The 23,708-nt window shown below is 43.8% G+C and overlaps 1 protein-coding gene across 2 annotated transcripts in view; it reads right to left on the reverse strand.

The window, feature by feature from the left end:
- Positions 1-23,708, reverse strand: part of LOC138491837 (anosmin-1-like) — a 550,452-nt gene that overhangs the window by 138,138 nt on the left and 388,606 nt on the right. For both annotated transcript variants that reach the window (XM_069618627.1, XM_069618628.1), the window contains exon 7: positions 21,549-21,754. In XM_069618627.1, coding sequence (XP_069474728.1) covers positions 21,549-21,754 — 206 coding nt within the window. The remainder of the gene's footprint in view (positions 1-21,548; positions 21,755-23,708) is intronic.

Consider the following 23,708-nt stretch of genomic DNA (forward strand, 5'->3'; position numbering starts at 1 on the left):
TTAATCTGACTGCTGTAAGAATGTCTGTACATTCGTAAATGCTAAATAATTCTGCTGGCATGGAACTACGTGATGAATTCAATAAATGACTTATGCAGTGGTGAGGCTACACAGGCACTGCAGAATCATAAAAGGTGCCACATGAATGCGCTGCAATTCTGAAGTCGCGACCGACATCTTTTGCAGCCTTCTGCCGCGTGCTGCCTTGTGCCAGGTGCTGTAGTGTTTTCCACGCTTTTGCATTTTGCAAAACTACAGTTGACCTGTCGTGTCCTGTCTCCATAAGTCCCTTTCTCTGCCTCCCCCTCCGAACCCCCTTTTTCTGCTTTAACATCTCAAAGGCTTCAGCTGCTAACCTCAGACACCTCTGGCACAATCTCTCCCAGTCCCACCTCTAGCCACTGGCACGCTCCTCTGGGTCTCGCATAGCAATCATGGTATGGCTCAGTAACCCAACATGAAGACGATTATTGGCAGTTTCTCGGCTAATGCCTACATTACGTTATTTCTGTTAGAAAACCTGTTGCTATCCAGGTGCGTTGGCCTTCAACTCCCAGCAGCCTTTGTTGGTATAGTCAATGGTGAGACATTATGGGAGTCATAGGCATAGGCCAAAACATTTGGAAGGCCATGATTTGCCTACCCCAGCTTCAAGCAACTGTGTAGAGTTGCAGGGCGGTCCGCGGTGCATTGTCATATTAGGATATCATGCCGTGCAAGCCGCACAAATGATTACACGTGCATAGAGTAACACCTGTTGGCTAATCGGCTGGCCAGGCAGCTAGAGTTCCAACTCGCCTCAGACCTCTAGGTTCGGCCTGCAGGACACAAGTTCAAATACCCTTTAAGAAATATTCTTCTGGGAGGGCTACGCTTCTATAGCTGAATCTTCATAGACAATTATTCACAGTGACAGGTCACAATAGGCACAGTAAAAAAGGATGCCAAATGTGTTGAATGTTTTAAAACATATGTCATAGGTTGGGTATACATAGATGTGCTTTCAAACAGTCTCATACATTGATCTACAAAAAAGCAAGAGTGCATCTATTCTCCACTAAATTCACATGTACATTCAATATACATCCAAGCATTCAAATATTATTGTTTGTGTTGCAATTTCACAAACACACCTCCCATGAAGGATAAACGAACACGAGTTGCTAGACAAGAATGTCAGGTACGTCTCAATTAATTTAAGAGAAAAAAAGTCTTACCCAAAATGGATTTTGTCAGCAACTATTTCCACTAAAGAGTTGTTCTGTATGAGCTATATTTAAAATATTTAAGATAGTTGTCTGGTTTTACTACTGGCTACTCATTTGTGCGCCGTCACTGTTGGAACATTATCTCTTAAAGATGATCATGACTTTGGTTTCTTGAGGGGTTCAAAAGTTCCCCTTACATCATTAATTTACACCTCTGAGCTTTATGTAGTGAGTACTATGTAGTGAGTACTATGAAGAATAGGGGAGACTAACAATATCTATTAATGCAATGTTTTTTAGGCAGGGTAATGTGGCATGTAGCGCTTTGTGACAGCATGAAATTATGAACGGTGTAGTGAGGCAGTATGAGGAGGGTGCGAAGTCTCAGCTGACTAGCAATGTGAAAGAGCCTTTCAACTCTAAATAGGTCAATACGGCGCCTTAAGTCATTACATTCAGGTAGTTCTAAGCAGCACTATGCTAAACAAAGATTGCCTTCTGCCATTATTTCTGGTGGATGGGAGTTCCACTGTGCAATGCACTCCACACTTTGGCCATAATTGCCACACACTTCGTCCCTCTCTTTTGCAGTTCCCAAGCCTTGATCTGTGCATAATTTGAGATTTTCTCGAAAGACAGATGCAACCTATAGGATTCAACAGTGAAGGTCCAACGGCAGAGCAATAACAAGCTTTGGCAGAGGCATTCGCTTTGGTGTTTTTGTTCATTGTAACTTGTATTTATAGACATGAAGTAGCAAGGAGAGACAGTGCAAAAGTGCAAGGGAGGATTTCAGAGGTTTCAGATAAGCTGTAGGAGGAAAGCAGAGCGAGAGAGAGAGAGAGAGAGAGAGAGAAAGAGAGAGAGAGAGAGAGAGAGAGAGAGAGAGAATGTGCAAGTGGGATGCTGTGCAAGGGTCCCATTTTGAAAGTGAGGGTGCAAGGCAAAAATGTAAGCGTGCTAGGAGAGAGTCAGAGTGTGAGGAAACTCCAATAGATGCCAGGTCACCAACAATAGAGAGGAACATTTTGCAACACTTTTACAGGCTGTTGCCTCTGCAAATAAAACAAGGTTAATATATGGCATTATTGCCCTGTGAAGCACATTTTCATGCTTCTTGTGCCCAAAAACAATGCCAATACTGCCTGTGTAGAAAACGTTCATGCTGGCTGTGTCCAATATGTATTGCATGCCATTGTAGGAATGGCTTGATGCAGGCTGTGCTCAGTTTTGCTACTGTAGGAACACACTTTCATGCTGGTTGGTCACAATGAATGCCAGTATTTCCACTATGAATCATCTTCATGCTGGCTGTGTACAATATATGCCAGCATTATCAGTGTAAGAACAAGTTCCTGCACCTTTCCTCTGCCAAGCACATGCAAGTACACATGTATGTTCCCCCTCCCCTGCACACACACTCAGTCTCTGTCTCTCAATCACATAAACACTCATGCACTGCATTAACAACACATAGGGCGTCATTATAAGTTTGTCAGTCTGGTAAATGCCCCAGTAAATGCCATTTGCCGGGTGCCAGAAATGAAACAACTGGTAATGAGGCAAATACACTGTTTTTTAAACCTCACTTGTTATGTTATGTTATGTTACTTTGCATTTATATAGCGCCTTATGTACCATTGGTATGGTCTGAAGGCGCTGGTAGGTTGAACGCCCTTGGGAACCGAAGTTCAAGTCAGTAGCGAGAGTAGAGAGAGCCAAAGGTGCGTGTGAGCACCGGATATGTGTGCAGCTTGTCAGGCTGAGAGGTCCTGTATCCGCGGAAGCTGCTGAACCCCCGACAATCCCCCTGAGATGTATTTCCCAGAACTAGTTTTCAATACAGCTCTGTAAACTACACCCCAAAGGGAAAGGGGGAATGGGACAACAAAACAACACCAGGCAGACTGCGTCAAGGCTAATCAGTGCTGAACCTGGTTCTTCTCTTGAAATTTCTTAGAGAAGCGGTTAAGAAGCTGAAAATCTCTCTTACTTGCGATATTTGAAATTCCCAGCAACTTCTTACATTAGGCAAAACTGGAAGTCTTAGTTCTTTGTTTGTCTTTTTTCCAACATGCACTGGTAGTTCAATTAGATTGTCTTTAAAATGTTCTTTCTTGACATTTCAAAACTTTTCAAACTATTTATAATTTTCTTGAGTCTTTAAATCCTTGAAGAAAGAGGAAACACGTGCTAACTGCACACGCAGGTTATTTCCATTAAAATTATCGATGAACTTCACATAGAAATCTTCCTGGTTGAAGAACACGCGCAAACGGATGAAGACGCGCGATCAAAATAATCCACACGCGCAAAAAATCACACGCGCAATAGTCCACACGCGCAAGAATTCACACGCGCAATAGTCCACACGCGCAATAATGTTCTCCTGCGAGACACGCGAAATAAGAACACCCGCGCTATTGAGTTCAAACGCAACGAAGTGATTCTCACGCGCAAAATCACTCGCGATGGAAAAAACACACGCGCACTCACATGGCACGCGACGAACAGATTCTCGCGCTTTGTACACCCGCGCTAAACATCACACGCGCTTTGTATTTCACACGCGCTTAGTATTTCACACGCGCTTTGTACACCCGCGCTAAAAATCACACGCGCTTTGTATTTCACACGCGCTTAGTATTTCACACGCGCTTTGTACACCCGTGCTAAAAATCACACGCGCTTAGTATTTCACACGCGCTTTGTATTTCACACGCGCTTTGTATTTCACACGCGCTTTGTAGTTCTCACGCAGCGTATAGCTTTTCGCGCAAAGGATCACCCGCGCAATAAAACACACGCGCGTTTAAAATGGCACGAGACCAACCTTTACTCGCGCTCGGAATACACACGCTAGAAAGCACGCGCTCACTTGAATACGCACGCGACAGTCAAAATCTCGCGCTAAGGAACACCGCACTGGAAACACAAGCGCACTCCGATATTTCAATAGTTTTAGTAGAAACACTACTTTTAACGAATTTTCAAGGAGAATGTTATTAAGATGAACAGATTTACAGTAGAAATAAAGTCACTTATCTCCTGAGCGAATTCACAAAGATTTCCTGCTTTTCCTATCTTCAAAACAAATTCCTGCCAGCTGAAGACTTCTCCTGAACCCCCAAGAAAGTAGCCGCTCAACTGCTGAGATCTGAAGGATAAAATCCACCAGGCCTAATACTAAAGCAGGAGCAGCCACTGAACACGTCCTCTCAGATGGGGTTTTGATGATGAAAGGCACAGAGTGACAGTTTAGAATGTTCATTGTTGTTCAGCATTGTCTTCTAGCCAATCAGAGCTGTCACTGTGAGGCTCCATCTTGCCTTGGGTCAGAACCAGGATTCTGAATCAACAAGTTAAGGCCTAACCAACTATAATGGAAAACTTCCCACCCACACAAAGCTAATCTGAAAAGGATAATAATAAAAAGGAAACTTGAATAAGAGAAGGAAACCTGACAGTACCCCCCTCCTAATGCCCAGTCTCTGGGCCTATCTTGTGTGGGTTTTTAGCATGAAACTTAGCCACTAAACGGGGGGCATGTACATCAACTGAATCTTCCCAAGATCGTTCCTCCGGTCCATATCCCTCCCAATCAATCAAATACTGCAACCTTCCCCTCACTTTCCTAGAATCCAAAATTTGTTTAACCACAAATTCCTCAGATGAATCCTCCAAAATCACAGGGGAAGGTGGTGTTCTGAATCTAGTTCCTGAACAAACTGGTTTTAAAAGACTAACATGAAAAGTAGGATGTACCTTCAACTGCTTTGGTAATTTCAATCGTACTGCCACAGGGTTGATGATTTTCTCTACCTCAAAAGGGCCCACAAATCTTGGACTGAACTTATTTTTCCCCTTAATTTTCAGGTATCGGGTAGAAAGCCAAACTAAGTCCCCCACCTTATATTCAGGTCCAGTTTTTCTTCTCAAATCGGCATATCTCTTATATTTCAACTTATTTTCTCCCAGAACCTTTTTTGCTCTATCCAAGTTATTTTTCATTATCAACAAACGATCTTCCACTCTAGGATTCCCTGAATCTTCCTCCAACACCTCAAAACTCAGAAAACGAGGATGAAACCCACGACCCAACAAGAAAGGGGACATAGAAGTAGCATCTTTTCCACAATTGTTGTAAGAGAATTCTGCCAACCACACCAAATCCACCCATTCCTCTCTAGCTTGTAAATAACACCTTAAAAACTTCTCCAATTCTTGATTTACTCTCTCCACTTGTCCATTACTTTCCGGATGATACCCAGAAGTCAAACTAACTTCCACTCCAAGTTTCTTACAGAAGGCCCTCCAGAATTTTGAAATAAATTGAGATCCCCGGTCAGAGATAACTTGACTTGGGAGTCCATGTAGTCTAACTACACCCTGCAAAAAACTATGAGCCAGTTTTTCCGCGGTAACCTCTCCCTCTATTGGTAAAAAATGTGCTTCTTTAGTAAGAAGATCGACCACAACAAGAATGGTAGTACAACCCTTATCTTGAGGGAGATCAACTATGAAATCCATAGAGATTGTGTGCCAAGGACGAGGAGGAACAGGTAATGGCTCCAATAAACCATGCGGCTTCCCAACTTGACTTTTCTCTTGTGCACAGACTGCACAAGTTTTAACAAAATTCAAGGTGTCTTGGCGAATTTTTTCCCACCAAACATTCCTTCGAACCAGTTCCAGAGTTTTTCTGAACCCAGGATGTCCTGCTAAAATGGATTCATGACAATTTCTCAAAACCTTTTCTCTCAACTCATCAGTAGGTACATAAAGCTTGTTATCAAAAAAAGGAAGATTGTCTTTCAACTTTCTAGCTGGATCCATTCTCACCCACTCCTCCATCTTCTGCAAGGACATATTCTGACGAACTTCATTCAAAAAATCAATTTCTTTAATGGCTCCAGCTAACAAAAAACGTTCTGGAGCAATTATAGGTTCTGGTTCTATAATCTCTTTGTCTTCACTTCCAGGAAATTGGCGAGATAACGCATCAGCTTTTTTGTTTTGACTTCCGGGTTTAAAAGTCACAATGAAATCATAATCTGCAAAGAACAAAGACCAACGAAGTTGGCGTGGAGACAAAGTTCTTGCAGATTTTAAAAACAATAAATTTCGATGATCAGTAAGGACCGTTACTGTATGTCTTGCTCCTTTAAGAAAATGTCTCCATTCTTCAAAAGCGGACTTTATTGCTAACAGTTCCCGATTAGCAATTGTGTAGTTCACTTCAGCAGCAGAAAACTTTCTAGAAAAGAATGCAACTGGATGTATTTGACCAGTAGTTTCATTCCTTTGAGAAAGCACCGCCCCCAACGCTAAATTTGAAGCGTCCGCCTCCAAAAAAAAAGGTTTGGAAAGATCTGGATGAATTAGAATTGGACTAGAAGTAAATCTTTGTTTTAACTCTTGAAAAGCCTTTTCTGCTTCAAGGTCCCAGTCAAATTTCACTCCTTTTTTCAAAAGCCTCGTTATAGGAGCAACCAGCCGAGAAAAACCTTCTATAAATCTCCTATAAAAATTGGCAAATCCTAAGAAACTTTGTATTTCCTTAACCTTAGTAGGAGGGGGCCATTCAAGAACGGCTTGCACTTTTTTAGGATTCATTTCTAAACCCTTAGGTGAAATTATAAAACCTAAAAACTCCACAGAATCGGTATGGAATTGACTTTTTTCCAATTTGGCAAACAAATGATTTTCTCGCAACTTTTGTAACACCAAGCGCACATGTTTCTGATGTTGATCTAGGTCAGAAGAGAAAATCAAAATATCATCGATATAAACGACAACAAAAATATCCAAGTATTCTCTAAAAACCTCATCAATGAAAAATTGGAAAGCCGCTGGAGCATTACATAGACCGAATGGCATAACCTGATATTCAAACAGCCCAAATCTGGTCTTAAACGCTGTCTTCCATTCGTCCCCTTCCTGCACACGTACAAGATGGTAAGCTCCTCTCAGATCTAATTTTGAGAAAATATTTGCTCCTTGTATTTGATTAAGCATTTCTGAGATGAGAGGAAGAGGATACCGGTTCTTAATAGTGACTTTGTTAACTGCTCGATAATCTATGCAAGTTCTAAGCGAGCCATCCGGTTTTGGTACAAAAAATAAAGGAGAGGCCGCAGGTGACTTAGAATGACGAATAAATCCTTTGGCCAAATTTTCTGACAAATATTCTTTTAAATAATCATTCTCTTTCTCAGTAAGAGCATATACCCTACTACTAGGCAAAATTGTTCCTGGCTCCAGTTCAATTTTACAATCAAAGGATCTATGGGGTGGTAATTCTCCTGCCACTTTCTCATCAAATACGTCCCAGAAATCTTTATAACACTGGGGAAGTTGACCCACTACAGCTCCCACATCATGACCTCCAATTCCAGTCTCAGCCAGAAAACTAGACACGGAATTACTTTGTTTTACCTCTTCCTCTAAGAGACTTCCTGAAAAGCAATTCTCTTTACAAAAATCGGATTGCATGTCAATTGTCCTAGCACTCCAATCAATTAGGGGATTATGGAGAGTAAGCCAAGGCATGCCCAAGATAATCTTCAACAAAGGGGCATCAATTAACTCAAACGAAATTATCTCTTTGTGACCTCCTGATAACTCCAAAGTTAAAGAACCAGTTCTATGAGTAATAGGACCAGAAGATAAACATGTACCATCAACAGCCCTAGCCTGCTCTACAACCTCCTTCAGAACAATTGGAATTCCCAACGATTTGGCCAGACCCCAATCCATGAAATTCCCAGTCGCACCCGAGTCAATCATTACAGGACCATTTCCCTTACACTCCAAATCAAAAAATAAGGATACATTTATGGTTATATGAGGGACCGCTGTCTGCACCGTATTAGCGATCTGTTGTACCTTGATTGCTGAGGAAGAAGTCTTCTTGGGAGTGTAAGGACAGTTTCCTAAAAAGTGCCCACCTCTTCCACAGTATAAACAAAGATTATTATCTCTCCTCCTAGTCTTTTCCTCCACTGTTAACGGGCCTCTGATTCTTGGAGATGAATTATTCCCTTTGGGTTTACTCTCTATTTTAGGTCTATCTACTCTAAGTATAGACTTTACATCACTCTGACCATGACGTCTCTCTGCCTTCCTTTCACTCAAACGGAAGTCCAATTGAATAACCAAATCAATCAGACCTTCACAAGTAGGAGGGCGTTCAACTACTCCAGACAAAGCATCCTTTAACTCATCTCTAAGGCCCCGATAAAACAACGAGGCCTGTTTAACCTCGGGCCACTTGCTTTCTAACACAAGGGACTTAAATTGTGTTATATAAGCAATCAAGTCTCTATTACCTTGTTTTAATTCTAAAAGTTCACCATCTACTTCCAGAGATAACTGTCTTCTATCAAACATTTTTCGGAATATCTCTAAAAAACTGGAATAATTTTCTAAAACCGCATTCTTTTGACTCACCAACAACCCAGCCCAAGCAGATGCCTCCCCAGAAAGATATGACAACATAAATGTTATCTTAGAAGCATCCGATGGAAATAATTCTGGTCTACTCATAAAATGTAATTCACATTGTGTTAAGAACACCCTAAATCTCTTGGAATCCCCATGATAACGTTCTGGGGGCGCCAAAGGAACTGGCATAATTATACTCCTTACCCCTTCTGCCACTGAAGGCGCCCGTTGTATGTGTGGTAACTGATCTTCTCTTTCTAACTCAGGTGGAGAACCTGCGCCCCCTGAAACCTCATCCTCTCTCCTTTCTCCCCGCTGTTGAATTTGTGTAACTTTAATACTTAAGTCATCTACCTTTTGACTAAGTAAGGCATTTTCTTCCCGAGAAATTTTCAACTCCTCCCGTAACTCCCTAATCAAAGATCCTAACATCTCCATGGATTCGTCGGGGTTCATGACAGCTCGGGCGGACTAAATTATTGGCCTTTCATTCTGTCAGGCTGAGAGGTCCTGTATCCGCGGAAGCTGCTGAACCCCCGACAATCCCCCTGAGATGTATTTCCCAGAACTAGTTTTCAATACAGCTCTGTAAACTACACCCCAAAGGGAAAGGGGGAATGGGACAACAAAACAACACCAGGCAGACTGCGTCAAGGCTAATCAGTGCTGAACCTGGTTCTTCTCTTGAAATTTCTTAGAGAAGCGGTTAAGAAGCTGAAAATCTCTCTTACTTGCGATATTTGAAATTCCCAGCAACTTCTTACATTAGGCAAAACTGGAAGTCTTAGTTCTTTGTTTGTCTTTTTTCCAACATGCACTGGTAGTTCAATTAGATTGTCTTTAAAATGTTCTTTCTTGACATTTCAAAACTTTTCAAACTATTTATAATTTTCTTGAGTCTTTAAATCCTTGAAGAAAGAGGAAACACGTGCTAACTGCACACGCAGGTTATTTCCATTAAAATTATCGATGAACTTCACATAGAAATCTTCCTGGTTGAAGAACACGCGCAAACGGATGAAGACGCGCGATCAAAATAATCCACACGCGCAAAAAATCACACGCGCAATAGTCCACACGCGCAAGAATTCACACGCGCAATAGTCCACACGCGCAATAATGTTCTCCTGCGAGACACGCGAAATAAGAACACCCGCGCTATTGAGTTCAAACGCAACGAAGTGATTCTCACGCGCAAAATCACTCGCGATGGAAAAAACACACGCGCACTCACATGGCACGCGACGAACAGATTCTCGCGCTTTGTACACCCGCGCTAAACATCACACGCGCTTTGTATTTCACACGCGCTTAGTATTTCACACGCGCTTTGTACACCCGCGCTAAAAATCACACGCGCTTTGTATTTCACACGCGCTTAGTATTTCACACGCGCTTTGTACACCCGCGCTAAAAATCACACGCGCTTAGTATTTCACACGCGCTTTGTATTTCACACGCGCTTTGTATTTCACACGCGCTTTGTAGTTCTCACGCAGCGTATAGCTTTTCGCGCAAAGGATCACCCGCGCAATAAAACACACGCGCGTTTAAAATGGCACGAGACCAACCTTTACTCGCGCTCGGAATACACACGCTAGAAAGCACGCGCTCACTTGAATACGCACGCGACAGTCAAAATCTCGCGCTAAGGAACACCGCACTGGAAACACAAGCGCACTCCGATATTTCAATAGTTTTAGTAGAAACACTACTTTTAACGAATTTTCAAGGAGAATGTTATTAAGATGAACAGATTTACAGTAGAAATAAAGTCACTTATCTCCTGAGCGAATTCACAAAGATTTCCTGCTTTTCCTATCTTCAAAACGAATTCCTGCCAGCTGAAGACTTCTCCTGAACCCCCAAGAAAGTAGCCGCTCAACTGCTGAGATCTGAAGGATAAAATCCACCAGGCCTAATACTAAAGCAGGAGCAGCCACTGAACACGTCCTCTCAGATGGGGTTTTGATGATGAAAGGCACAGAGTGACAGTTTAGAATGTTCATTGTTGTTCAGCATTGTCTTCTAGCCAATCAGAGCTGTCACTGTGAGGCTCCATCTTGCCTTGGGTCAGAACCAGGATTCTGAATCAACAAGTTAAGGCCTAACCAACTATAATGGAAAACTTCCCACCCACACAAAGCTAATCTGAAAAGGATAATAATAAAAAGGAAACTTGAATAAGAGAAGGAAACCTGACACAGCTGGTGTGGCATTCGTGAAATAGCTGCTTCTTAGCGGTAGGTGTGGTGGTTGAGAGGTCAATAGTATGTGTTCGTTCTGGCAGGATTTATCCAGACCGATTGTGGCTGCGTTGGGCCTGAGGAGAACGTCTGGCTGGGGGGTGTGTAACCAGCAGTGTTTAGTTAGTGTTATTGGGAGTTTGAGGCAGATGTTGGTATGAGAACAGCTATACCGAATGGTGTCATAGTATCGCTGTGTTCTATTTAAGTGGTGGTGTAAAGAAGAGAGTAAGCGTGGAGAAGTGAATATGGTGGTTTACTGTAGGTGCTTGAGATCGCGTCCACTCCAATAGTTCCATGAACTTCATCCGTTCCATGTACTCCGACTGTTCCGTGCATTACGACCGTTTCAAACACTCATACCGTTCCTTTCAAAGCTCTTTCAGATGTTCCATGCCCTCCAAACCATTCCATGTACATCACACCATTCTGTGCACTCCAACCCGTTCCATGCACTCCCATCCGTTCCATGTCCTTCAACCATTTTATGCACTCCACCATTTTATGCACTACTCCTTTCATTCGTTCTACCCACGTTATCCTTTCTTCATTCATCATCCATACACATACGTCATCTTCACACTGCTCGTTTCATTCGTTCTACCCATGTTATCCTTACTCCAAGCATCATCCATCCACATGCGTCATCTTCACACGTTCCATTCACTTAACTAATTGCACCCATTTCACTCGTTCTATGCACTTCATTAGTTCCACCCACTTTGCCGGTTCCAAGCACATCACCCGTTCATTCACCTACTTCATCCGTTCTACCATTTCACCTGTTCCACCCACTTCACCCATTCCACATCAGTTCATCTGTTCCATCCTCATACTTCACCCGTTCCATCGACATACTTCATCTGTTCCAACCACATACTTCACCCGTTCCATCCACATACTCACCCGATATAGGGCATCCACTTCACCCGCTCACCCGATATAGGGCAGACTTTCTAGACTTGTCGTGGGGAAGGATGTCCTCTCTGTCAGTAACACTGCTGCCCAATTATCTGCTTTGATACATTTGATGAAGGGCTGTTTGACTGTCAAAGGAACGTGCTTGGGCTGTGGAACAGACATTTAGATTCACATAGCTCGGATTCCCCTTCTGGGTAGGTCTGAGTGAAAGAAGGCTCAGAGCCATGGCTACCCTGCACACTAAATCAGGGCTGAAAAAGACAGCAGTGTTTCTGTGTGGATAGAGGCCGTGGAGTGATGCATAGAAAAGGACAAGGCAAAGAGAGCGGCCATACCTAACTAGTGATACACAGCACGCAGATATTTGTGATTTATAAGAAGCAGCGACCATCTGATACAATGCCCCCCGCAGGACAAATGCTCAACACCAACAGTCCTCTGGCAGGTGAAAAATATCCAGTTTTGAAACTGAGTGGCAGCCTAATACTATGTTCCAGTGCCAGCTAATTTTGGACAGATATCGTGACACTATTAGACTCCTCTCAACCAGATATTATTTATCACAGAACCCTGGTTTTGAGATGATTCCAACCGGCCACCTGTGAAATGCTGCCCCCAAACTACATGAATAGCTCTATGGGTAAGCGAGGGGCTGATGTAGCCATTATCTTTAAAGAAATGATGCTCTGCAGATTCCTGCATGCACCGTCTGCCTAGGCCACAAAGGTGTTATAATCAGGTGGGGGATTTCAAATGCAGTTGTGAACTCACAATTTTGGGACACCTTTGCGATAGTCATGTAGACTATGGAACCCTATAACTAAACATAAATGCTTCGATATGGGCATGTCTATTTCAGCTGAAACTAATTTTATATTTTGTCTTACTATGTATTCCTTGTCTGTCTCAAATTCAAGGGCATTTGGGTGTAATTCATTAATTTAGGCATGTATACATTTTTTAGATTTTGCTTAGTTTCGAGGCTTCTTTATTTTATATTTACATTTTTCCTTAGTATTTATTTGAAGAACAGGAATGTCAATTTAGATAAGATGCGAGTAGCACATTAAGAGATGGCAAAGGCTCCTACCGGAAGAGTGCCTGTACAATATCACAGAGATGGGAACAAGTGGCGGGACAGTTTATGAGGGTGTGAACAAATTGGGACATAGACAAGGAACAACATATATAAGAATCAGGTGACTTAGGGCAGATGCTTTAAATTAAAGATGAGGAGTATTGCAAATTATGCAGTACTGGAGGGAGCAGTGGGGTCAGGTTGAAAGGATGGGGGAGAGGGCAGTGGGGGTTCCCCTTTGGCAAGTACGTGCCAATCGAAGTGCCAAGCTTTGAAGAGATCCACGGTTTGGCTGGTTTTGATTGTGGTAGACAGTGGGTTTCAATGGAATGGGATGAGTAGTTAGAAAGAGCAGAAGCAAGACGATGTACAGGAGGGGCATGGGACAGTGAGTTTTGGGCAGAAGAGGAGTGGAGGGAACAAGATGGTAAGTTGACACAGATGCAATCAGAAAGGGACTGACGAGCAAGACCATTGACAAATTTGTAGACTAGGAGAAGGAAATTCAAAGGAGAACGGTTGTGCATGGAGAGCCAATGGGCATGGTGTTGGTAGGTAGAAGTCAGGGTAGATCTGGGCAGGTTTTTGAGAAGGCAGGTAGCGAAGTTGAGGACTTTTTCTAGAAGGCGAAGAAAGGAAGGCCAAGCAGTAGGCTCAAGCAGTATTCAGGTTTGCTGAGCATGAGGGTGGAGATTCTAATTTTCACAGAGGGGTGAGTAAGACATTGATGCATTTTCTGAATGTTGAGAAGGTTGATATGATCAGCAGAAGTTGTGATAGTGATGAATTGTTGCAGTCGACAGTCTCTATCAAAGAGGAACAAAGGTTGCGAGCTTTGGGTGAGGCAGCAAGTGGATCAGGCAGAAAGGAGTTAGGAGATCAGAGGGTAGGGGGTGGCATTGGAAGCTTGGAGAAAGATTACTTCCATTTTGAAAGATATCAGCATGAGGCAGTGGAGAGTCATCAAGTGACGATTGTAGTGAGACAGTGCACAATCCATTCCGAGATGGATTGGGTGAAGGAGGGAAAAGAGAAAAAGACTCGATTGCGTCACCAAAGACATGATAGTGAAAGTCAAAGGATGAGATAAGTCTTCATAGAGCAGAGGAATGGAGAGTGAAAAGCCGAGGTCCAATGACTGATCCTTGCAGGACACCAACATGGAGAGATCAGAGGTTTGTGATATCCAGGAGACTTTTAAAGAGAGACCTTCCAGGTAGGAGTTGATCCGGGCTAGAGCATATTGTGACAACCAAGATCCCAGAGAGTGAGGAGGAGAGCAAAGTAGTCGACAGTGTTGAACGCAACAGGGAAGTCCAAGAGGATGATTGTGGAAGAGAGCTTGGAGTGCTGAACCTGAGAGTGCAAGTTGGAGACATACATCACTGCAGTGTCAGCAGAGTGTTTATGATGGAAACCAGCCTGAGGTGAACTCCAAGGCTGGGAGATAGTGTTCTGGGAAATTTGGGTGAGCAGAGGATTTCTTCATAAGGGTTAGAACTGCTGCAGATTTGGAAGAGGCAGGCAAGAGTCCAAAAGAGAGTGAGAGGTTGAAAAGCTCAGATAGATACGAGCAGGTGATTGAGACTAAGTTTCAGGGGCAAATGGGTCATGGGGAGTGCAAGATGGATTGGCACAGCAAAGGATGAGTGCTAATTCAGTTGAAGAGGTAGGGGAAAAGTAGTCGAGAGCAGACAGGCTAGTAGTTAGAGGTAGTGGAACTAAGGGGTTTGGCAGGGAGAGGCGAGGGATATGAGAGGGTCAAGAATTTTAGAGATTTTAGAGGAAATGTAGTGAGCAAAGTCATTACCAGAAAGAATGGAGACAATGGACATTGGCTTGGGAGTTGTGAGCAAAGCTTGCAGGGTAGATGAAAGTTTGCGGGGGTGATGCAAATGGAGATTATGTTTGCGTAGTAGGAGGATTTTGCAGAGTCCAGTGCAGAGGTGGGGGTTGGTGATTTGCACTAGTGTCGTAGGGCACAACGCATGCTTTTTTGACGGTCTGAATTTCAAAGGTGAGCCAAGGCGGAGGACTAGAAGGTATGATTGTGTGGCAGGACTGTGTTGGTCAATGGGAATCATAAGTGCATAGTTTAAGTCAGAAAAAGCATGGTCAATGCAAGACGCATGAATAGGCGAGAGAGATAGGAGAGAGATTCTCATATCACCAAGGTTCAATCATTGAAGAGGGAAAAGGAGGAATATAGGGTTGAGGGACTGAGATGTCAAAGCAAACAATGGAGTGATAAGAGCATTACAAGGTGACATCTCTACTACTTCTTGTTGGCTAACTGTAGTAAGAAAGGGCGAGACAAGCTCCTCATATGCAGTTTTTCTTGTGAACATAAGTATTAAGGTTGGAAAGAAAAAGAGGGGATGCAATTTGTGCACTTTTTGTGCACTGCATCATTTTTTCTTAGTTTTTTAAATTTTATTGTGCATTTGTAAGGCGCTTATACAATAAATAGATTGTGTTTCAAAGTGCCCACAGGGCAACAGGGAGGGGACATGGAATTGAAGAACAATTAAAACACTGGAGGACAAAGACAGACCTACTAGGCCTTGGGAGCATTCAGAACTTGTAAGTGCAGAGGGAGGAGAGCGCAAAGGGTAGTGGGGGTAAGTGCTAGGAGTGCCCATGCTCGTGAGTGAACGGCAGACAAGTGCCAAGTGGAGGAAGTGGAGGAAGTGCTACGGAGAGGTCAGCTGCAATAAATAGGCAAGTGCAGGCCTACAGTGGCATAGGCCAGTGGGTGCCAAGGCAAGTTGCTTGAGGCAGGCGGAAGCTGAAGGCGAATGGTGTGGAAGGCCAGGGCCATGGAGGACACATAAGGGCCCTGGTCACCAATCTCAGCAACTGTGGGATTAGCAGAGGAGGGAGGAGGCGAAGGAGGAGGTGAAAAGGAGAGTCTTGAGGAGCTTCGGGAATTTGAGGCGATCTGGCTCACGGCAAAGAGGAAGGGGGAGGCTGGTCCATAAGAGGGAGCCAGCTGAAGAAAGAGATTGGCCACTGGTCCTCTGTTTAGCGAAACACTTGACACACAGAGAGTTGGTACCAGAAGAATGTAGAGATCTAGAGGGAGAGTATTTAGTTAGAGCAAGTTACAGATAGCTTGATCCCTGGCCCCAGACAGACTTATGGATGATGCAGAGGGATTTGAATTTGATCCTTGCAGCAACCGGGAGCCAGTGGGGAGTTTTTAGGGCTGGAGAGATGCAGTCCCTGGGCTTGTGGACAAGGATACGTCTCACTGTCCTATTCTGAATTAGGTGGAGGTGTCGAGGTGAGCAAGAGGGTAGATTCAGGAGAAGGCCATTGCCTATAGAGAGAACCAGAGCTCTGGTAACATTGAGCTTCTGGGGGAAAAGAGAAAAGGGAGAATTCCTTTGAGAAGGAAGAGTTGAAAGTGGGACTTCTTGGCAAGGTCCTGAATGTGAGGGAGGAAGGAAAGAGGAGTCGAAGATGAAGGAGAATGGGGAAGGCCCATTGAGAATGGCCAAAGTGAGGGGAAGAAAGAGGGAGCAGGAGTCCCAATAGGAAGGATATCAGTCTTACTGGCATAGAGGAAGAGATTGTTTGAAATGCATCAAGACTGGATGGCGGATAGGCAGTCTGGGATGATGGAAGGAGTAAATAAGAGGGTAAGCGGGAAGTTTGAAGAAGAGGTGTGTGTCATCTGCGTAACACTGGAATTTAGGGGAGAATGTGAAAATGAGAAGTCCAAGTGGAGCAAGGTGAGTGTTAAAGAGCTAGGAAGAGAGGATGGGGCCCTGGGGGACACCACAGGTGGAGAAAGAAGCAGGGGAGGAGAAAGTGCCCAGAATAACCTGGGATGGACGTTCACTTAGGAAGGAGGTCAGCCAATCCAGTACCCGCTCCGAGATACCCAGGGTATCATGGAGCAGTTTTATGAGGATGGAGTAGTTGACCGTATCAAAGGGAGAGGTCAAGTAGAATAAGGACAGCTGGAGAGTTAGAATCCAGAGATGCGAGCAGTTCTTCACAGGTGTTCAGAAGAACAGTTTCCATGCCGCTGAATGCTCGGAATCCAGATTGATGGTTGTGGAGACCACCAACAATTTCAGTGTGTGCAGTAAGTTGGGGGAAGGCCAGCATCTCCAGTGTTTCCCAAGGAAGAGGGTGATAGAAATAGGGCGGTAGTTGCTGGACAAGTGGGTTCTGCTGAAGGTTTTTTCAGGAGGGGGCACACACTGGAGTGCAAGAGGGAGGAGGGGAAAGATCCAGTGGCAAATGAGTGGTTGCAAAAATCAGCAAGTGCAGGGGCAAGAGAGCCAATATTGTCCTTATTGTTTCTAGAGGAGCAGGGGGAAAACTCTTTGGAAGAGACCCTCATGGAGCAGACAACTCTGGTGACCTCATCAGGTGTGATGGGGCAGGAGAGAGAGAGGAAGAAGGAGGGTGGGAGGCTGTAGTAGGCAAGGAAGTCGCGGGGACGCAAGGGTGCTCAGAATGTCCTGAGTTTTAGTAGTAAAGTGTGTGGCCAATGCATTGCAGATGGCTTGTGAGGGGAGGGGGGAGGAGGAGACTGTGGAAGGGTTGGCTAGTTCCCTGCAGATTTTAAAGAGTTCAGCCGTGTTGTTGGATGTACCAGAGATCTGCGCCTGGATGTGGGCCCTTTTCTTGGCGAAGATGGAAAGTCTGCATTGTCTTTGGAGCAGAAGACGGGCCAGTGTGTCAAAGGGTGAGCCAGACGTCTGCCACTTCTGTTCCGCAGCTCTGTACTTATTTATTTATTTTTGAATTTGTTACAGTGCACGAAACCCTCAGATATCGAGGTGCTAGTTACATTAGGGTACAAAGTTACATCTTACATTAAGGTAAAAAAGAATGGAAGGGAGGGGGTGGGGAGATGCAGTGGTGGGAACGAATAGTCTTAGGAGGAACACAGTTAGTTGAACAGCCATGTCTTTAGGTTTCTGCAGAAGGTCCATTAGGAATGTTCTTTTCTGAGTCCTGGTGGAAGATTATTGCAGAGTTTGGCAGCCATGGACAGGAAGCTCTTGCCCCCTACTGAGACGTGGTCAGGGGCGTTACTAGGTCTGAAAAAGACCCGTGGCTACGTTAATGTCGGCACTGTTGGGATTCGGGGCTAACTGGCCTTTTGGTTGTAGCTCCTGAGATTCTATCCGGGGCTACAACCAAAAGACCAGGGGCTACAGCCCCCTTAGCCTCCCCTAGCAACGCCTCTGGATGTGGTTGAAGTTGGGGGCCTTCAGGAAGTGAGAGTTCGATGATCTCAGGGGACGGGCAGGGGCGTATTTATCTACACAGCGTGAGAGGTAGGTCGGGGCAGTGTTGGAGAGACATTGGTGGACCAGGGTCAATGTTTTTAACTTAATCCTTTCCCGGATGGGCAACCAGTGTGCAGCTCTCCTGGCTTCTGAGATATGGTAAGATTTGGAGAGGCCAATGGCCGCTCAGAGAGCATTATATTCTGAATTGCCCTGGAGTTTGTTCAGGTTGCCAGTAAATAAGGTGTTACAATAGTCGAGCTTGGCTCCTGTGATAGCTCTTGCAATTGTTAGGCGGTTGGGAGTGGAGAGGAAGGGCCAGCTAGCATTAAGTAGTTTGGCTGTGTAAGCCACCGCTAAGGCGATTGAGTTCTCTTGACGTGAGTGGTTGAGGTTGGCAACCAGGTAGATGCTGTGAGTTTTGGCAGCGGCAGAGGTGGTGATGCAGTTACCATTGATGATAAATTCCTTGTATTCTGGATCAATGTTGCAAAGTGTGGCGTTTGAGCCAACGATGAGGATTTAAGTTTTGTCGTCGTTGAGACAGAGTAGGTGAGAAGTTATCCAATTTTGTATGACCTTGTATGCAGAGTTTATGGTGGCTCACAGAAGGTTGCTGGGCACTGCTCATAAATGCATTTCAGAGGCAAGCAGAAACTAAATCTATCTTAGCTCCTGATTAACATACATTTAAACAAGCACAAGTTGGTTTATATTGTAGAAACAAACTAAAAATAACAATAAGTACTTCAGTCTTTGCATGCCACGAACATGGTCCGTTACCATGCCAACCAGCTATTTTGCTTCCGAACACCCCTTTGAGTCGCTTTCTTCTCTATGGCATTGCTTTTGGCTATATGCACGAAAGGGATCTGAAGGATGTCCTGGCTGAAGCTAATGTCCTCAAGTAAAGATAAGAAGTCAGAACCATACTCTCTACTGAAATATCAATTATTTAAATTCTGGAATTCAAAAACAAAATTCATCACAATGAAAGAATGCTGCGTTAATTGGTCAGAGCTGCTGGTAAACAAGATCTATTGTCAGTTGAAGCATTACATTTTCTGATTGTCTGCATATCTATACAGACTTTTCTTGTTATTATTATTCTGCACATGTATTGACTGATAGCGGAATCAGATCTTAATTATTTTGCATTTAACAGCGCATTCTTGTTAAGAGGTGAATTCTGGGCTTGTAGCACAATGTTACACTTTGATATTTGTTTCCTTGAGTCAATAGAACATGTACTCAGACCAAGACATGTTTTCCCAAGGACCAAAACAGATGTTATCCAGCCAGACACACATCCATGTTGTTTAAACCTCAAAGACATGTTAGGGTCACTTGATGTTAGTGTGGGAGATCAAGTGTCTCATCTTTGCATGGAGAGTAGATATTTTGGACACTAGTATGATGTTAAGAACAGGTTATACAACTGCTCTGGGAGTGGCCAGTGGAACAGATACCCTCAGAAAATGCACAACAATAAGGGAAATTCATTCAGAAACCTGATCACATTATTGACAATAATCTAAAGCTTGATCTCCTCTAGTTTGTAATCTTCCCTAAATGTCAATATTTGCCTGCTAGACTCTGGGGACGGAGGTAAGTGTGCATTATCTCACTTAAGGATTGCAAGAGGCCAGATGTTTTGTGCCTTCCTTTCTGCCAGACTATGAGAAATGAAGGAAGTAAATCAATTGTGAAGCTTCAAAAGGATATTATAACTTTTGAAGTTTGGGTACGCCTGCCAATTGCTTCAGAGAATATCTTGAGGTAGAGGGGTGAAGACGTTTAATTAACAAGAGAATGAATGAAACGGTATGAAGTCTATTGCCTGCAATCTACTGATCATGGTCAATAGGCACTGCATACAGAAGGCTGCAGAAGACCTTAGGCCAACCCCTGCCCCATTCGACACAGGAGTTTGCACAGGGGATGGTAGGCCCAACCTCTTTGGAGCGGCCCAGAAGAGGGAAGACACTCGTGCAGAGAAAATGTATGTGTGTTTGTGTGTACGTGTTTGTGTCCATGTGAGGCGTGATGGGTGTGAGAGGTGGGTTGCACAATGTATGTGGGAGGGGGACTGAAAGGGCCATACAGGGGTGGAACCACTATTTAAAAGTATATCCCACCAATGTGGGAGAAGATGGGGATGGACAGATTGTTAAAGCATGGGTTAGGGGGATAAAAGTCCCTGAAATTGCCATTTTCCCATTGGTTGAAGACTGCACGAAATTGGCCTATTAAACACAGCCTTTTTGGTATGCTGCCTTCAACGGGCAGTGTTTAGACATAAAACCGAATGAATAATATCTTAAAAGAAACTTGTAACTTGTGATTTTAACAGTACATTCAAGGCTTGGAATTGGAACATGATGAACAGAAGAAATAACAATGCAGAGACTTTGAATATGATGTTGTCAACAGATAGGAATGCTTACATCTTTTCAACCATTGTAGCTAGAAACATGTTGCAGATCTGCCGGTGCTCTACGGAAGGAGGGTTTTAAAATATACTTGTTTTATAGTAATCCATGCATATTTTAATATATTAAAAGTATGGCAACTCCATTTCTGTTTATCCTAGCCGAATTTAACTTGTATGTTCGACTCATGCTTAGTTTGTAAAATGCTCCTCTTGGTGATGTCGCTGTACTGAGAGGAGCGATGAAATGGAACATGTGAGCTCCTCTTCATAAAAGGAAGGGAGAAACTTGAGAACAGTACTCCCATCCCATATCGTACTCCTAGGAAATCAGAGGGTAGGGGTACAGTTTTTGGAATTGTCATACGATCCGAGAGTTTGATCTGAATAGGGAGCCAGTAGACAATGTTTACCTCAATATTTACTCATGAGGGTTGGGGAGATGCTCTTTATTTAAGCTAACCCTATGCGGGTAAAACAAGGGAAGTGATTTTGGAAAACAACCAGAGCAGGACCATTCCTGGAAGAGGGATCCTAAAGTCATATGGGGAATTCCCATTGCAGACTAGCACAGAAGCAGAAAGAATCCAGAACGTAGGAGCTGACCTAATTGTTGAGTTGTTTTTTGAGAATAGTTGGAGGATTTGGTGATCAAGTCAGTGAGGAGGAATTTGCTAAAGCGAGTTATTATAGTGATTGGCCCGTGCACAGACCCGCTGCCCAGTGCCAGGTGAGGAAACCTTAAAAATAAGTGCATTGATAGCCTGAAAGAGTATATCTGGGTCTGTGAGCTGTGGTGCCCAACACATCATACAGATAAACAGTTATTAAAAGACATGTTTTGCCCTGTGATGATCATAGTCTAAATAAGTCCTGAATGAACATATTAAACCGCCAAGATACACCCCCCTCAATCAGAAAAGTATCAAAGTTTTCTCCCCGATTAGATACAAACATACGCACTCCATCGATCAGCCTCCAGTTGTCTTTCTTTGCCAGTAGAACATGTTTTCTGGGCATCCAGTAGCTCCATGATATTTTATAATGGTGGATCTCCAGGTCTTCGTTGAGAGGGGAATCCCAGGAAACAGCCACACTGATGGTGCCATCCGCACTCACTGTGAAATTCCCACTCCTGAGGTTCCTGGGAGAATTTGGAGGTAATGGATCTGTGAAAAAACATCAGAGCATGACCAAAAAATACAACCAGCGTGCATGGAACACATATACAAGAAACATATAGCACGTTAAGGTTGATGCCTAAGGTCTGGTCAAACAATCCTTTACTTTGAATACTTTTAGTAAACAATAGGAGAGTCGTTTTCTGTGTAACCCAGACAATGGCCATGTCTAAATGGGTTACTAACTAGCAGCTTTGTTTGATAGAAGCCTTGAGCGTCAGCCTGTCATTAGATATCAGCAGACCACTAGACTGTAACAACCGACCACTAGGGATTGCTCATGCCGCTACTGGAGTCTCGGACATGTCATATCATTCAAACGTGTATCCCTTTTACTGAAATTATTAGGAACTTGTGCAGTTTCAGTGTGGGGGCAGAAGTGTGCAGAGGGGAGGAGTGAAATGAACGATCATGGGATGGCTATGATATGATATGATGTGGCATTTATAACGCGCCTATACACAAGTGTTTAGTGCATAGTCAACTGGACAGGTTGATGCTTCATGGAAGAGAAAAAGTGACTCTTGTCAGTGTCAGGAATCACAGGCCTTGGTCAGTTATAAGGGGAAAGAAGGTTTCCAAGCAGGAGTTGGGTTCAGGCAGTGTTTTGAGGAGGTATTGACTAGAGAAGAGAATGGGGTTAGGCTATCCTTAGTGGAGTATGGAGATCTGTTTGGGGATGTGGGGGGCGGTGGTGACAGTGTTTTGATAGATGCTACAATAATGACATCAGAGCTCAGCATTTCGTCATTTAAAGACGGTGGCTCCTAGTTACATTTCTATCCAAGGGGTTCTCAGGAGACATTTTGCGCAACAGATTCTTAGACTGGAATGCCATCTCCCTTTCAAATGAGCCTGCACCTGAGCTGCAGCCTATTTGTGTGTCTCTGTAAACAGCCAGGCCAAAGTTACCCAGATCAGAGTCACCGGTCTTCAGCCGCCAGAACAAAGTCAAGGTTCTGATTGCCTTGTGATCATGGTTTTTAGTGACTCAAGATTGTCTTTTGGTATATTTCCACTGAGACTGTGCCATCTGTGAGGGGACTTTTCCGGAAAATCCTTTTTCAAGGATTAATCATTTAGTGTATCTAGAATCCCTCCACTTTGGGGATTAAGCCAACTATGTTCCTCCTTACATTAATAGAGATTATAGTTACAATAGGCTTTTAGGTATTTAAGTTAAGGTCGTCTATTTAGGTAGCCGTGTATACATATTTAAGGTTTGGGGTAAATTACAGAACACTTATTTAGTAGATTACCGACAGGATATTTGAAGGAGATTACCAGAATATAAATCCTCAAGGTTTGGTGCCCACTTACTACCCTGCAGAGGAAGAAGGGCAAAGCAAGCTTTCACCAGTTATCTCAACTATATTTATATAGGCCCAGGATTAGCAGAGGCACAGTGCAGAGGCAGACCAGCCGGGCCAAGGACTTTCTCAAGCATTTTTCAGGAAGTAGTAAAATGAAACTACTGAGATTAACAACTTTTCAGGCACATTTCCAAAAAACCTTAATTGCGAGGAGGAGGTTGTGACGGGCTATTTTTATTTTGTCCCATTCGCCCTTCCCCCTCAATGTGCATTGCAAAGTATTTGCTGTACATGATATTAGGCACAGGGCAGTAGGGGACTGTTGGGGGACAGTGGCTTCTGCAGAGGATCTTAGGGGGGGGGACACCCCAAGAGTGAAGAGAAATGCCAGAGAATAACAGTAGACCGGAAATCAAGCACGAATGAAAAGAGATCCCGATGCTTTTATTAGTCAGGGAGGGGATCCCCAACAATGCCAGTTAGTTCTATTCCACTGAAGAGCACAGGTTGGTGATATGAGAGAAGAGGCGCAGACGATTCATTTCTCAGCAGCAGTCCCTTCTGGTAGTGCATAGGGATCCTGCATACCTGATTATGCCAATCGGATGTGCTCTACCTATTACACCTGT

This window comes from Ambystoma mexicanum, chromosome 10 (genome assembly GCF_040938575.1).
Source record: "Ambystoma mexicanum isolate Mex_15411 chromosome 10, UKY_AmexF1_1, whole genome shotgun sequence".
Taxonomy (NCBI): domain Eukaryota; kingdom Metazoa; phylum Chordata; class Amphibia; order Caudata; family Ambystomatidae; genus Ambystoma; species Ambystoma mexicanum.